The sequence below is a fragment of the Gossypium raimondii genome, chromosome 3, assembly GCF_025698545.1.
Source record: "Gossypium raimondii isolate GPD5lz chromosome 3, ASM2569854v1, whole genome shotgun sequence".
NCBI classification, from domain to species: domain Eukaryota; kingdom Viridiplantae; phylum Streptophyta; class Magnoliopsida; order Malvales; family Malvaceae; genus Gossypium; species Gossypium raimondii.
In genome coordinates, this window is record NC_068567.1 from 50,871,443 (window position 1) to 50,889,619 (window position 18,177).

The 18,177-nt window shown below is 31.2% G+C and overlaps 1 protein-coding gene across 1 annotated transcript; it reads left to right on the forward strand.

Annotated features, from left to right (window-relative positions):
• Positions 1 to 4,473: 4,473 nt before the first annotated feature.
• LOC105794601 (GDSL esterase/lipase At3g26430) lies at positions 4,474 to 17,904 on the forward strand. Its single transcript, XM_012623850.2, has 5 exons — positions 4,474 to 4,820; positions 16,499 to 16,708; positions 16,782 to 16,948; positions 17,047 to 17,317; positions 17,395 to 17,904. The coding sequence occupies exons 1-5, from the start codon at positions 4,577 to 4,579 to the stop codon at positions 17,679 to 17,681; spliced, it is 1,179 nt and encodes a 392-aa protein (XP_012479304.1). The 5' UTR covers positions 4,474 to 4,576; the 3' UTR covers positions 17,682 to 17,904.
• The last annotated feature ends 273 nt before the right edge of the window (positions 17,905 to 18,177 follow it).

The window sequence follows — 18,177 nt, forward strand, 5'->3', positions numbered from 1 at the left end:
TCAGAGCAAAAGCGCTACCGACGAGGTCAGCGATTTCACAAATTCTTCTCAAATAGCATCCTGCTAGAAGTGATTTTATACTATTTACTCAGAAACATCAAAAAAATAATTATTTCTTCCGTGACCTATTGTAGCAAAAGCGCGTCCACGAGGGCGCGATTTCACAAATTCTTCTCAAATACCATCCTGCTAGAAGCGATTTTATATTGTTTTATCAGAAACGTCAACTTAAAATTATTTCTTCCAGGACCTAAAAACCCTTAAAAGCCCAAACCCTAAACCCTAAAAGCCAAAAAAACCTAACGTGGGAAAAATCGCGAAACCGCATCCATGTCAGCACGATGTCAGTGTACGCGCTAGGACATCGCGTCCACATCAGCAACTTGCGCTGACGTGGACGCGATGTCTTGACGCGTACTCTGACATCGCGTTGACGTGGACACGATTTCTCGAAAAAAGACCATTCCGGTAAATAATAAAATAATGGGCCCATTTCAGTAATTTTTGAAAAAAAAGGCTTTTATTGGTAAATTGCCTTTTAATTAAATCTAATATCCTATAAGTTTGAATACTCTATTTTCAAAGCTTACTCACCTGCACCTAGTGGAAAGAGAAGAAAGAAAGAAGAAATTAACAAACTCAGTTGATTTTATTCAAAACAAAAGAAGTTAAATGGTTCTGGGGAGCTGATACAACAACCATAAAAAGGAGAATGAGGAAGGAAATAGCAAAGACAAGGGAAGGGAGATAGGAAAGAGTGAAGGGTGGTGACATTACTACCGGCAGAGGGGTGGTGTCAACAGACACACCTATAGAGTATAGACAGACATGTTGACGGCAGTGAAAGGAAAACCAACAGGAAGACAAAATGGGGAAAAAGGGGAAAGAAGGAAGGGGGAGGAAAGAGAGAAGATGGGGAGATGCTGAAGGTTAGCCCTAAGGTTTCCGCACGGCTTGTCGAAGAAGGTTGCCAGAAAGGAAACCAAAAATTGCAAAAGAAAAAAAAAAGGCGCTTTACCAAATAGAGATTTTTTCTGTTTCAGATTTAAGGTTAAATTTACACTATTTTTAAAAAATAAAAATTTGTTAATGTTGATTAAATTTATTAAATGTGAACTAAAATGAATATAGAGGGTTAAATTTGTTAAATTTTTTTATATTTAGGATCAAATGGATAGAATATGTAAATATTATATGACTAAATTTATTAGTAGATCAATAAAATAAAGGGTAAATTACACCCATGGTCACTTTTGTTTACCTTAGGTTACGTTTTAGTCACTTATGTTATCGTGTTGTAACATTTTAGTCATTGAGCCATTAATTGTCGTTAACAGTATAACGATAAGCTAATGTGGCGCGTTAAATCATCATTTCAAACAAAAAAATTAGGTTAAATTATACAATTGGTCACCATATTTTTCATTTTGAGCAATTTAATTTTTTCTTTTATGTTCTTTTAACTTTTTTTTTTCATTATTTTCCATTCTCTTCTGCTTTTCCCTCTATTTTCCTACCTTCTCCATTTCTTTCAACATATCAGGAAGTCGAATTGGCAGTGAAGAAAAAAGCATGCATGGTATGGGTTTAATGGGTTTTGGTTATAGGCAATGATGGTTTTCGGCTTCCTACTTATTTCTTCACTGCCAATTCGACTTCTTGATATGTTAAAAGAAATGGAGAATGTAGTAAAATATAAGGAGAAACATAAAATAATGGGAAATAATTAAAAAATTAAACATGAACATAAAAAAAATTAAATTGCTCAAAATGAAAAAATATGAGGAACGATTGTATAATTTACCCTAAAATTTTTGTTTGAAATGATAATTTAACGTGCGACGTCAACTTACCGTTACATAGTTAGTGACAATTAATAGCTCAGTGACTAAAATGTTACAACACGATAACATAAGTGACAAAAACGTAACATTTCAAACATAAGTGACTAAAATGTAACCTAAGGTAAACAAAAGTGACCATGGGTGTAGTTTATCCTAAAATAAAAGTCTGTTTAACATCAATTAATGGGAGTGTGACTAAAATATTTAATTTCAAAAAATTTAGTGATTAAATAAAAATAAAAATAATTAAATGACCAAAATAGAATGAAATAAATAGCTTAGTGACCACTTTGATACTTTACCTTATAAAATATGATATTTGAGTTTTAAGAAAATGATTGTATGAAATAGTGATGTCACGTTATTTATATTTCTTTTTCTAATAGTTTAATGTTATATCAACATTTCCATCTTAAAAAAATCAAATCCAAGTAAAACTCCTGAAATTTAGAAAAAGAATAGACCTGTCCATGGGTCAAGTGGGTTCGGCGGGCCTGAAAAAATTTCGGCCGACTCTTAGGCTCGGGCCTGCCCGGCCCAAATATGGGCCTAAAATTTTGCCCAGCCCGCCCGAGAAAAAAAATAAGCCGAGCCAGCCCTACCCGACCGATTTTTAATAAACACAAAAAAATATTTTAAAAATAAAAAAATAAAAAAACTTTTAAAGTATTTTAAAATTAAAAAATAAAAATAAAAAATATATTTATTATATTCGGGCCAGGCCGGGCTCAGGCCAAAAAAGTTGAGCCCGAGCCCAGCCCATTTTTTAAACGGGCCTCCTTTTTTTGCCCAAGCCCATATTTCGGGCCTATATTTTTACCCGAACTCTCCCATATTTCGGACAGCGACCCATGGACAGGTCTATTCTGAAAGAGGGGGAGACGAGAAAAGAAGATAAACAAATGGAAGTAAAAAGAAAAAAGTAATTTTTTTCCGTAACTAGTCACGTGACAAGCATGCTCTTGTCTCATTGCATGGAAAAAGAAATATACTAACTCAATTCCAATTTCAAAATCGATGCCGTTAATGAAGTGAGATTTAGCTCAATTAAATGTAAATTTTAGTTAAAGTTAAAAGGAAAATATAAGTCTAAACTTTACAATTAGATCGACTTTGGTATTTTTTTTTACTTTAGTACATGAATTTGATAAATAAGTCCATTTTAATCCCTAAATTTAGATTTAGATTTTGTCAAGATATGATTTTATCAGTATTTTTGAAACATGATTAGATTGGCTGGTCTAATTGAATTGGTCGACAACTAGTTGATATATTGCTCCAAAAAGGATTAAATTGAAAGTCGTTTGAAATCGATAAAATAAAAAAATTGGGATAAAACCAATAGTTGAACATGTTTAATAATTTTTTTATGAATTTTCAATTAATTATTTAATTATTGTTGGTCTAACAGTTGAACTGATTAAATCAATCAAATCGAGAACCAGTGGTCTGAACTATTCAACCATTGGTTCGATTTTGAAAATATTGATGGGACATTCTAAGATTGTATCGCTAATAGAAAAAAATATATAAAATTTTAATTTTAAAGTGATGATATGACACAATCTCAAAATGTCACGTCATTATATTTTTATATTTTTAAGTTCAGGAATAAAATGAATTTAGTTGTCAAGTTTAAGTATCAAATTAAATTGGGAAAAAAATAGGTCCTAAATAGATCTAATTTCCAAGTTTAAAGACCAAAAATTCTATTATCCCAAATTAAAATCATAAGTATCAATAATTTAATATATTTTAGGAATCTTAATATAAAAATATTTTTTTACGGTTGTCTTGTCGTATTCATCTTCTTCTTTTTTTTTTTTAAATTATCGTGTGGTATTTGTACTATGTCATACTTAGATTTAATCATAGGTCGGTCCACTCGTCCAGGCTCGAAGGCCTGCCTGAAAAGTAGGAGGGTTTGGGCAAAATATAGGCTCGGAAAATGTGTTTTAACAAAAAATAAGGTCTGTTTTCTAAACAGACTAAGCCTCGAGTAATAATTTTTTGGCCTAGGCCCGACTCAAACTGCTTATATTTTTTTTCCTGCTACCATTTTGTTGTTGTTTTGCTACCATTTTGCTATTATATTTTTACTATTTTGTTGTTATTATTTGGATATTACATAATTTTATTATTATTATTAATTTTGTTACTATTTTATAGATATTTGCTTGCTCAGTTGCAACTATATTAGTATATTTAAGTATATAAAATTTTAATATATTTTTAATTTATTGAGAAACATTTATTTTAATATTTTTAGTATATTTGATGTATTATATTTTTTAAAATTATTTTTATATAAAAATAATAATATGTAATTTTTTAATACAAGCTGACCGAACTCGAGTTTAATATTTTTTATCTAGATTGGACTTAGATAAAATTTAGACTCATTTTTTAAGTCAAACCTAAAATTAAAAATTAGATGTAAAATTTAACACCCGCCCGACTCAAACTTGACCCGCCTCAACCAAAGATGAGATTTAGTACTCGTATTACATGTATGTGTCGTGGTAAAAAAGAAAAACTACTACCAAACTTTTATAAAATAACGAAAGACCAATGGCTATATTAAGGACAAAAGAAAAAAAGACGATGGCTTTTCTTTACAGGATCCGGTTATCATTGCTAAATATAGGGATAGACGGATTTAAATAAGTGTAAAGCTAAGTAATTTTATAATTTCTTAAATTTCGAGCGCGCGCTCTCTCTCTCTCTCAGTCATGGAACCTCACAGTTTCAAAAAAGTTGTCATTGGCCTTATATTTTCAATGACATTGCTGCCAAGTTCCAGCAGTTCTTCAGCGCCTTGCAACCTTCCAGCCATCTTCAACTTCGGTGACTCAAATTCCGACACCGGCGGTCTATCAGCTGCATTTGGACAAACCCCTGCCCCTAACGGAGAGACCTATTTCCATGCGCCGGCAGGTCGGTATTGCGATGGCCGACTCTTAATCGATTTCATAGGTATTTATTTATTTATATCTTACTCTGAGTTTCCCTTCTGTTCATCATCCATCTTACTTGGCATGATTTTGCTTGCTTCCAATAAGTACCATCTGCTTCGTACTAATGATTCCCAAATCATACGATTCACTTCCTCCTTTCAGAAATCAGGATTAATAGCATGAAATCCCTTACCTGATGATTCAACGGAACACCATAAATATTTGAATTTTTAACTTTTGATAAATTTCTTTTGCGGTGAAATTTAATTTTTTAAGAAGAATTTTAGTTAATTAGTCTTTATAGAATTTTAATTAGTCTTTTTTTTTGAATTTAAGGTATTGTTTTTATTAACTTCAAGAAATTTTTATTAATCGTTTTTTTCTTGCTTAAACATTATTTTAAAATCCATTAACAATTTTCTTTAGCAACTTGAATTTGAAATTTTAAAATTTATCGGATAATTTAGTTTTTTTTTCCGTTGAGAGAATATTCATATAAGTCTTACTGTTTGTCGCTTTACGTTTTAAAATTTGGAAGTTTATTGATGACACTGATTTGGAGTTATAAAGACCAAAACGAGTGATGATTCAGTTACAGAGTCAAGTTTGAACAAAAAAGAACACAGTAGGTGAAACATGTGATTCTTTAAAGGTCAAATTTTACTATTACTCCCTGACTCTGCATAAATTTGATCAATTTTAGTTCTTATACTTTTGAATTTTGAAATTTTAATCCTGATTACACAATCGTAGTTAAATTCATTTGGTTAAATTTTGATATTAGTCACATCTATGTAAAGTTATAGATTTAGCCAATGTTTTCTAATAGGATCATTCTTAGTTTTTATTTTTATTTTTATTTTAAATTCTAGTCTTGATACAAACAATAATCATTAAATCTATTAAATGATTTTTGTGAAAAATCTGAAAAATAACAAACTAACATGTTATTACACATATAATAATATATTTGTTGTAGAACTTAATGAATTTAATAGCTATTACTATTTTGATTGAAATTTTAAAATTCGAAAAGTGTAAAAACTAAAATTATTAAATTAAAATACAAAATTAAATTCACAACTCACATATAATACAATGACTAATGATAGAATTTAACATTCTTTAAAATATTTAAAATTTTAATTCCGTTTTCCTTTTCCAATAAATTAATTTGTGGAAAAGCTTGAATTCGTGCTATAATTAAAAGATAAAAATATATTTTTAAAAAGAACCAATCAAATATATATCTATAAAATATCTTATAAAAAATTATTCATTTTAGAGACAAAATTTCGTCTTAAAAGTTTACTATTTTTTTTCTAAAATAACCAGCTTTACAATAAAAATGCTTCCACTCAAATAAATAAATAAATAAAACAACAAAAATATAATTTTAATTATCCAATAATTTAATTTTTTCAAATAAGGAATTAATTATCATTAAACCAAAATTAAGAAATTGTTCGATACAAAACTACCTTGTATATCACTAGCTAATAAAGAAATTAAATAATTAGGAGGAGTCCTCCATAACCAAAATAAATTTTGAATTGCAATGTCTTCAACTATAGATTAATTAGGTTGGAAATTGCTTCCAAGTCGAGTTAAGGCATTGACATGCTTAAGTAACCTAATGCAATACTGCGGAGTAACATCTTGCACTAATTAATTAAAGAGGGTAAATAAATATTAAAGACTTTATTAGTAAACATAAAATGTATAATGGTTGTACCATCCATTTTTATTTCTAGATTTGTAATGTGAGGATACCTAGTCAAAGATAAATCCTCTCTCAAGGCCCATAGTTTTGCCTTAACAATGGTGGCTCTTAGGACATGTTGATGTAACATCCCACACTCGACCTAGTATAATGTCTTTCATGTCTAGAGACTAGGCCTTTAGACCAACCTCCTTTTTTTTTTTCTATTTTTGCTTCGATGTTTGAATGTACTGAGACAATGGGTTCCTATCTCGAGACCTGGTGCAGGGCAAAATCTATTTAGTTTCGATGTTCTTCTGTCTTGAGATAATCTCAAGACTATACAAGTATGTCTTGAGACCTTAAGCTAACATGTCTTGAGACTCAATGACCAAATGGTCAAAATCCTGCACTTTAAATCTCCAAAGCCTTAACCAAATGAACCTAAACATACCTAAAATGTACCACAGATCATATTTATCTGATTGGCTTATTTATACACATTCAAATAATTCCAAATTTTAACATTCAATACATCATTATTAAACAAACCAATTTGCACATTCAATCTCACATAATCAAACATAATTAACTAGTAATTAAAAGATGAAATTCAACCAAAATAACATTACAGGTCACTTACTAAAAGTGCCAACACTAATTTAAATTATTAACCAACCAACCTAGGTTAATGCCATATAACTTCAAAACATATAAATACGTACAAAATAGGGTCACAATGGCTTCTGGATTGAGCTTAAGGACTGGATGCTTGATTGCGAGGTCACTTAAGCTACAAACAAATCTGTACACTGAGTAAATTATCTTCAGTAGTGCTACAAACTTGAATTCAATTAAAAACATAACCAAATTTAAATAACATAAATAATCATAATAATTCAAGTTAACCAATTAACCATTTTATGTTAAAATCAAAGATACACATATACAGATAGTTTATATATCATTCTATCTTATTCTCAATGATGCTTTACTCACGTTTTCGATATAAATCCCGATACACCCTCAAGGTATTTGCAATTAACTTAACATATTTAAATCATGTCTCATATTAACATCAAGGTCCCGTTTCAATACAATACATGTTCAAAATATCATTTTTATATTATAATCCCTATTAACCAAATCAAATATAATAACGAATACTTGAATCAATCCACCACTACATATGCACCAAAGTGCTAATCAGATATAAATGCACCGATCCCACGAACTACACCTGGATACGCTTGTACCCCTAGGATATTTGAGCTAGTGATATATTCTCGACCCCATGGTATTAAAGAAATATAACAATATGTATGCATATAGTGCTGAATCTCCCACCAACCAATATGGACTTTATGACATGCCAACTATACTTGTGACTCTATATTGAGCAACGGTAATAGGAAAAATATCGTCATTATTAATCATATCATATCGTCAAGTATATATGTACCTGTCGAACACATTCGTATTAATAGTTAACCGTTCCTGAACATATATCGGATCAAACATATATATATTTAATTATTTAATAAGCTCGAGTTATGAAAGCACATATCAAAATATCTATTTGTCGACAGCTCTGAAGTTCCCTTTATCTCGGGATGGTCCTACATCTTCTTTAGCTACGAAATTAAATCTGACTACGAAAAATTCATTAATCACACAACACAAATACAATTCAATACATTATACACATGAATGCATTTTATTCGATTTAGTCTTTACATTATTAATACCCAAAACACTCATTTTCCACAACTTACCCAATTGAATTTAAATTTGACTTAATAAATATAGTATAAGGACTTCACACAACCATTATTTATTATCAAACTTCAAGTTTTTATTTCTTACAATTAGGTCCTTAATTACACACAATTTAATTATATAATCTTTACTTAGTTCTAACCTAATTCAATACTTTTCACCAAAATTTCAACATAAATAACTATGATCTTGACTACTACTAACATCCATGGATTTAAACTATTAACATCAAAAGCTTTTAAAATTTTCCAACAATGAAACTAAACCAAAACTTAATAATTCTAAATTTTATCATTTGGGCTTACATTATCTAGTATCAATCATTAATAATTCAATTAAAAATAAAGTTAAAATTACCTATTTTCCCAATTGAAGCCACAACAATGAAAGAATAGAGGAAAATTTTTGTTGTTCTTTCTTTGTCAATGGATGGTGGTGAAGTAAGGAGAAAGATGATGTTTTGTTTTCATTTCCTCTCTCCCACTATACAGATATACTAACAACTAGCATAACAATTAGCTTAATTAATCACTTAATCTAATACTTTATTAAGTTATAATATTAATTAATAAAAGGTGATGAAAACACCATTAACAAAGCATTACCACAACTGTAACACCCTATACCTGGCCTGGACACCGAGCTCGAATATTAGGATGTCACACCACCGTTTCATCAACAATCATAGCTAAACATCTCATCGAACATGCGACTAATGCCACATTGTTAATTTTAAACATATATAGAGTTCCTAAGCCACGAATACTCAAAACAGCGTTAAATTAAGCCATACAAACATTAATCGAGCTTATTACGCAATTACCACATGCAACTGAATTATTCAACAAAATTTCAATACAATTCACGTAGGTATCGATACTGAAACTGGGGTATCGATAATTTTCTTATATGGTATCGATACCGCTTGGAAAATTGATACTAAAACAACATTTTGTTTCTCGCTTAAAACCAAAACACAAGAAAATATTGATACCTTTCAAAAAGTATCGATTATTCTATCTCAAGTATCGATACTTGTGATATGGTATCGAGACCAAATTACGTTACTGACTTCCTGCACTTTCAAAAATATAGAGGTATCACTTTAAAACACAAATATCGATACCTCTGCTCCAGACCACAAAAATTCAACAGCTTAAGGCATATAATCTATTCAAAATAATAACTACTCAACATGCAACTTTTACGTGATCAAGTAATCACCAAAACAACCACAATAACGATTCAATCATTGAAAACATGTCCGAGTAATCAAACGATATAACAAGAACAATATCCATAAATACTAAGAACAAATAAGCTATGAAAGTAATCAAAACATTATGGCAAAGTTCATGCAACAATTCAACCACATTATTCAACGCCTATTGACCATACATACAATTCATGGCACTTCAACATAGCAAATATTCAAACCAAAACAATACCAATGAAATAATTATAACATCCATCAAAAGTGCTAGAAAACTAAACCCGTAAAATATCACGAGGACCATAATAATAATCGATCAAAGTCTAACCATATTGCCTTATCCCCACAGTTTAAAGAATAATATTAATATCACCTATGTAAATACTAAAGCCTAACTTGGATCACTTCCTTGGTATCCCTACACCACTCACACCGTAAACGCTAAATATCTACAATGGTTTGAGAGAGTGGGTGAGTTTAAACAAGCTCAGTGAATGTCAGAGTAACCACAATGTATACACAACATCAAAGGTTAGACAAAAGCATGCTATTAACACATTGACAATCATATTCTAACCATGCCACAATAACATATTCACACTTCATTAAACCATAAAACTAGCATATACTCTCACGTACAGCTACACTAAACTCATATTTAAATAACTCATTTTACAATAATTCATCAAGACTAAACAATGTACACATGCTTTAATAACTCATAAGTCTAGCTTATATATTCACATGCATTCACAAGTTAAATGATAATGATCCAAACTACAATTACATACACAATTTACCATAAGAACATACTAACATTTTCATGAAACTTAAATCAACTCATTTAACATATTATTCACATGTTTATGCATCCATCTCACATCATATTATCACAATATATAAGATCACATTTAAACGATAATTTGTCACTTGAGGTTATGAAACATAAAAGTGGGTTCTATCACCACACATTGGATACACGGATCTCCAACAGACCAAATGACTTATATGACATGCCAACTATATCCAACAGTTTCAAGAGATCATAAGGCCAAAATATCCACAATTACACAATTTTAATTACTAATTTAATGCACATCATCTCTTTTCATATTCATTAATTTACATCACAGTCTCTTACACAATGCACTTTAATTGCCACAATAATGCTCATTGAGCCATCACATATCCAACCGCATATGTGTGCATTAAAATCAGTACATCATATATCACATACAAGTATCCTCGTATATTACCTATCATAATAATATCACATTTCATAATTCAACACATATGTACTAACCGAAATTCCACTCACTCTCGCTGCATATTTACATTGTTAACATATCATTATCATTGTCATTTGGCATATACATCATGCCCACAACACAACACAATTCCCAATTGTAACACCCTAAACCTGGTTTAGACGTTATGGCCAAATTAAATATCTAAAAACTGTTCATTTTCTAAAAGCAATGCTTGTTCATATTTAGTAAAATTCAAGTTTGGTTGGAAAATTTATCTTTCTTAGCTATTTCGATAAGTTTGTTGGTTATTTACTCATAAAACACTTATGATTACAACGAAAAAACTTAGTCAAGTTCAGTTTTGAAAACACGATTTTTTATTGTAAAATCTACCGTTTAGCAAATCAATTTCAACCACCAAAATCATTTAAACAATTAAAATAAAAAAAATAAAATCCAAATGTTAAAACAGTTTAAAAAATGTCTGAACAATCCATAAAAACCAAAACAATAAGATAATGAAAAATAGCGTAATTAACAAAAATGTTTAATCTAGCTCGCATTGCATTGGCCCATCCTAAGTCTGAAGGTTACTTGAAAATAAACAGACAAACCGAGAGTGAGCTTACAAGCTCAGTGTGCAACATAATAGAATATCAACAGATATTAATCAGACATATATATCATAGACAAAATTCATATCAAATTATAACAAATGCAAAATTTACGATCCTGCCTCCATATGCTACACACCATCTTCGACCATCCCAACACGCCATATATGGTATTTAAATACCCATTCAGTCCTACACATTGCTTAGTGTTGGTATGGCATTTTTCAGAATATTCGCAACTTAGTTGCCTGATCATTAGGCGATTTATCACCATTTACAGAAATATGTGTGGTTGTACCATCATATATGGCAAAGTTATATCTACCCACACTTCCTCCATAGACACAAATCCCACTACAATGCACATACAGAAATTAACAGATTACAAAATATACATGTCATACATGCTCTCATAACAGATATGAATCAGACTTACCATAAATACAATTCATGCTGTGCATACATCATATTTATCTTACAACACATATCAATATTTTTATGCTAACAGACCATCAGAAATCATATTTTTAAGCGTAATTAATGCCATATGGACCTTACGGAAGGCCTACATATGACTCAAACGATGTTTACGACTCTAGGGTAAAATTCAGAATTTTGGGCCTACACGATCGTGTAGTCCACACAGCCTACTTGGCCAGCTCGTGTAGCCCATACAGTTTCACACATGCCTATGTGGCCCAGACGACCCAATTGGTCTAGACCAATTGTCTCATACGGCCAGTCACATGGTCGTGTGTCACACATGGCCTACAACACGGCCTGGCACATGTTCATGTGGCGTCGACAGTTTAGATTTTTTGGCTTTCGCCGTTCATTGTTCTCTCAGGTTTTCATTACACACCTGGGTATTTTCTGATGCGAATTCAACCAAGATATTCCCAGAACCTAAAATAACCATTTATATGATTAATTTTTGAAACAATTTACTAATTCTAAAGTAATACACTCGGTAACAACGATAACAAACATGTTAATAAACCGAAAATTAAATCTTCGAGCATTCAAAAACTCACCCAAAAATTCGCAACAGTTTCCTAACACAACTAATTCACTGGAGGGAAATCCTGAGTTTTTTAATTATCACCTAACCATAAAGATCTCACAAGATTAAGCCTCACTTTAAGAAGATAAAATTATAACATTCATAAACTTAACAAAAATCAACAAAACCACTTACTCTCTAATATCCAAAACCTAAATTTGCAAGAGAATAGAAATTGAAGCACCACCACTGCAAGAAAATAATAGAATTAAAAGGAAAAAAACCCCAAAGGCCGAGTAAGTCGTAGAAAAAGATCAAAGAAGGGAAGAAAAGAAAAACAGATCTTGAAATTCTTTATACTGGAAGAACATAAAACAATGAATGGAAAAAAATGGGAAATGTGGGAATGAGGAATTTGAGAAAAGAGAAGAAAAGAAAAGAAAAGAAAAGAAATTTAAAATAAAAAAGAATAAAAATAATATATATTTTTAACAGAAAACCAACACAATATTTTGATAACTTATCAGATTTTTCCCACAGACAGAGTTCCACTAGACCACAACGACTACATGGTCGGCTCAAACAAAAATAGCAAAAATATTTCCAATTTGCTTACACAAGGATTCAAACACAAGACTAAAGGGCAAGCTAACACCTTCCCACTCAACCAACAGACTCATTCTAACATGAGATGACCGAAAATAAAATTTAAATCAAAAGACTAGAGTTAGGGATATGGAAAAAAAATAGCAAAATTTTCAAAGAATGAAATTTAAACCCATAACCTCAAACACACATCCTAAGCCCTTAAACATTGAAGCAGATACTAATCAATGACATAATTTAACAATCATAAATTCATATTTTTGGGGCGTTACACCAATAGTCATCACACATGTCTCATATCACAATATTGCATTATAATAATCAATCTACAATTATTCACATAATCACATAATTTGCTAAAATAAAATAAAGGAAATAGAAAGCTTACACTCAGAACTTAGGATAGGGTTTAGGCTATTCCTAAGCTCTCAATTAATACTATAAGTCGTGTTTACAAGTAGTGATTCTAAACACTCACTGTTCACGCTTTCGCTTAGCCGCCGAAAGCCTAAACTAACTTTTCCTTGCCTTTCACCTTACTCGAAGAAGGTCCTAACGATTCCAAAGCTTCACCAAATTAAATCATATGATAAACACAATTAACATTCAGCCAAAGACTCATCAAAATCAACTAAAAACACAAGCCTAAGCTATATTTCTCATGAAACTGGAATTTCGACTAACAAACTTGAAACTCAAAGAGCTTAATCTTTACTCATTTCCATAGCCTATAATTGATTCAAACCATTTAATTATACATCTAAGAATAATTCCCAACCTTCAAAATACTCAAAACTATACAGATTCATGGATCCGAAATTTTGACATACAATGACAATTTTCACGAAAATTCATTAAAACGTTGAAATTCTTTAACAAAACTTTAAGGAATGTTTAGAAACTTTATAATCACATCAAAACTAATGGAAAAAATACTTTAAAACCTCGTTTTTATTCAAAATCTCGAAATCCACCATTAACGATCTAATTTTCGACTTTTATTCAAAACATTCAATTTAATGGCTAAAAACTCAATTTTAAAAACTAGATAACATTAAAAACTAATGAGGAATCGAATGGTTATCTTAGTTGATGAAGAACCGAGCTTTTGATTGAAAATTTGAAAAACCCAAAAGTTCAATAATGGAGAAATCCATAGTGTTCTTAAGTGTTTTTCTTGAAGTTATATGGAGTTTTATGGCTTGGGTGATGATACAAATAAAAGGAATTAAGAGTTGTAAAATAAAATTGAATGGGAAAAGCTTGGGAGAGCAAGGGACGATAACAAAAATGTGAAGAAACTAATGTGGGTTTTATGAAGATGGAGGGGAAAACAAGGTATTTTTAAAACTTTGGAATATTTACCTTAATGGTACTCCTAATTCAAACCCTTTTACAAAAAAATCCTTATTTTAAAATCAAAGATCTTTTCAACCTTAATTTTAAAAATTGATTTAACTTTTCAAAAGCTATGATCAAAAATAATTTTGGGTTACCACAATTTAGAATTTTCCAAACCTACTCCGAGCTAAAAATTCCTAATTTACCCTCAAAACTTCTAGACCCAATTATGAGATGTGACAACAACAATTAAAATGGTTTAATTGTTATATAACCTTTGCTTAATTGCCACTTAAGGCACCTAACAATTTAGAAATCAATTTCCTTTCATTTAGGTCACTATTCAATTTAATTCCTGTATTATTTTATTAATCAATTTAATTCAACAACACTTAATTATTCGACCTCTCATATCCATACTTGACTCATAAATTATTCTATTTTAATTATTTAATATCTCTATACAATTAATTCTATTCGAAACTAAATTTTATAATACTACTAAAAACCGAGTCGTTACAATTGATAAGCTCCAATTATCCAATCACCAGAATGGTTATTTATGAAAGCTCTAATCTCCACTCTTATGGGTTTCCTATTGAAGATCTACAAGTTTGAACCAGTCCATTGGAGGTGGTTTCCAAGACATAAGATCAAAACATGGTAAATCTTTCCTATTCGCTACTAAAGAAAGAGCAAAGAACTCTACCACTGCAGTATAGACTTTATCAAGGAACTGCTCTATATGGCGATCATTTTCAAAGACTAGTATGTTGTGAGTAAACCAAATTTCCCACGGGTGAAAACAAATAACATACTTCAAGAAATTTTTGGCTTTATTGACCAAACCTTGGGAGGGAGATTACCAATGAGCCAATCTTCCCAATTGACACCAGGAATGTGGGAAACTTTGGCAAAAGTAGAAATAGAACTCCAGATGTTCTGAGTAAACTGGTCATTCTTATGTAGATGTTGCATATCTTCCTGTGCATTCAAGCACAGTGGACATGAATCTTCCACCATGACTTTTTTATGTCGGAGGAAAGATTTAATGGGGACTACCTTGGAGTCTACATTTTCAAAAAGAGTATTTTCAATTTCGAAAGTAGCCTACATCTCCAAATATATGACCACAAATGAGAGTTGTGGTTCAACCCTGACAAACGCTTATCAAACACAGGACAACACTAAAGAATAAGCACTCGTAAGTGAGAATAAACCATTTTTTATGGTCAACAAATAGCATCTCTCCCGAGTTGAATCGATAAATGGGATACTAAAAAATGAGTGAATCAGATCTCATGGGATATAAACTAAAAAACATGGAATATAATTAAATCACTCTTCTCCGAAAAAATAGTCACGAATATCGTAAAAGTACTCTCAAAACAACAACAGATTAAAATAATAGAATCGAAGCAACTATGAGTGTAAAATAAAATAAAAATAATGCTGTTTGTGGATGCCAAACTTTACCTTAATACTTACGATTTTTAATTTGCAAACCTAAAAATTCCAATTTCTTTTAATTCATTATTATTTTTAAGGATAAATATCAAAATTATATATAAACTTTGGTCTAATGTGTAATGTCATAGGTGAACTTTAATTTTATGTAATTTTATACATGAATTTTGATTTGATTTAATTTTTACAAATTATTGACAACATTATCAAATTAGCATCATTTTACTTTGATATATTGCATACACAAACAATTATATTAATTCAATATGAAAATAAATGAATATATTTATTTCTTAAAATGTATGCAGTTGAATCAAAATCAAGTTTTTGTATACTTATGAATCAAAATTCAAATTTTATGTACATAATTGCATCAAATCAAAGTTCATGTATCAAAATGTATATTTGACCAAAATTCATATATAAATTTGATATTTATCTTCTTTTTTTTAAATCAATCAGGTTAAATATTAATTTTACAATCATCTTAATATAAGTTATTGCCTACAGGGATAGATATTATAGATTATAGATAAATGTAAGATTTATTTTGCATCCAATTCAGTTCATTCTTCTAAGTTTTATTTTATACTGTTTGCTTTAATCAATTCTGTTTCAAATTTCCGCATTGCTTCTCTTAACACGCATACACAACAAAAGATAATGAAGAGTTGCAGCATATCCTAATAATTATACTGCTTTTCGTTGGGGGTTTCTTGTAGCTGAAAGCTTCGGATTACCTTATCTTAGTGCTTACCTGGACTCGGTGGGTTCAAACTTCAGCCATGGAGCCAACTTTGCAACTGCAGGATCAACCATCAGGCGACAAAATACCACAATTTTTCAAAGTGGGGCCAGTCCTATTTCATTAGATGTACAGTTGGTTCAATTCTCAGAATTCCATACCAGATCTAAGATTATAAGCAAGCAAGGTACTGCAATCCTAATGCATGCATATTACCCCAAGTTTTCTTTTGCATAAAACTTAACTTTGTAATATATCAGGGGTATTTCATAAATTGTTGCCAAAGGAGGATTATTTCTCAAAGGCCTTGTACACCTTTGACATTGGTCAAAACGATCTCACTGCTGGCTATAAGCTTAACCTGACGACAGAGCAAGTTAAAGCATATGTTCCAGATGTGCTCCTTCAGTTATCTGAAGCTGTTAAGGTTGGATAAGAACCGTTTTCGTCCCGAGGGAACAATTAATAGGTCAAATCCGTATACTTAATGACGATGACATGATTATAATCTGATGTTTTGTGCAGCGAGTATATGATCAAGGAGGAAGAACATTTTGGATACACAACACTGGACCGGTAGGCTGCCTACCGTATGTTCTGGACAGATTTCTTACCAGTGCAACTCAACTAGACAAATATGGCTGCGGCAGTCCATTCAATGAGGTGGCTCAGTATTTCAACCAGAGATTGAAAGATGTTGTTATTCAATTAAGGAAACAACTTCCTTTAGCGGTGATTACGTATGTCGATGTCTACTCGGTGAAGTACACTCTCGTCAGCCAAGCCAAGAAACTCGGTAACTATTTCCAGCACAAGTATTTGTGTAGCGGTTTTATGTCTTTCGGATAAATAACTTGTTTTATATGGGGGCAGGATTCGAGCTCCCTCTCATAGCTTGCTGTGGGCATGGTGGGAAGTATAATTTCAACAATTCATTAAGGTGTGGAGGAAAGATTACAGTGAAAGGCAAGGAGATTTTGATTGCAAAATCGTGCGGAAATCCTTCGGTTCGGGTTAACTGGGATGGCATTCATTTCACAGAAGCAGCTAACAAGTGGATATTTCAACAAATCACCAGTGGCTCCTTTTCTGACCCACCACTTCCATTGAAAATGGCTTGTCATTTGTCAAAGGATGGAGCAATGAATAAATTCAGGTGAAGGAAATCAATGTGTAAGTGTTCATTTTGACGCACGATAGTTTGGCCTTAAACCCTTAATAGTGGCAGATTGATACATGCATATCATATCAGGATTGTACTCCGGGAAGGAGAGTAATGCGAGCCTTTGGTAATGTCCATTAGCTTAATAACATCTCAACATTTATTCGTTTAGCTTTCTCCATCCAAATTACAAGCCTTTGATGATGTCATTCAATGTTCAATCTTTTTTCTTTTTCGATGTAAGCAAAAGAGATATTAGTATTACTCTTCGATTTGACAAAATTAAGTGGGGATTGGTAATTGGCCCTTAGATACCCTACATCCATGTTCGGGAAAGTAAGCTCTTAATATGAAAAAAGAAATTAAATAGGACGCAAAATGCATTAAGATTAACTCATGTAAGAGAAATGAAATGTGATTGTTGGAGAAAAGATCAGTGGAGGTGAGTGGAGAATCGTCGCTGTAAGATAGTGAAAGAGGATTGAGGAGAGAGG

What these genes read in the sequence shown, in the direction of transcription:
- LOC105794601 (XM_012623850.2), top strand. Translation starts at nt 4,577, where the DNA reads ATGGAACCTCACAGTTTCAAAAAAGTTGTCATTGGCCTTATATTTTCA. An exon ending in TAAGATTATAAGCAAGCAAG is followed by an intron (nt 16,709 to 16,781) that starts GTACTGCAATCC and finishes GTAATATATCAG; the next exon opens with GGGTATTTCATAAATTGTTG. An exon ending in AGTTATCTGAAGCTGTTAAG is followed by an intron (nt 16,949 to 17,046) that starts GTTGGATAAGAA and finishes TGTTTTGTGCAG; the next exon opens with CGAGTATATGATCAAGGAGG.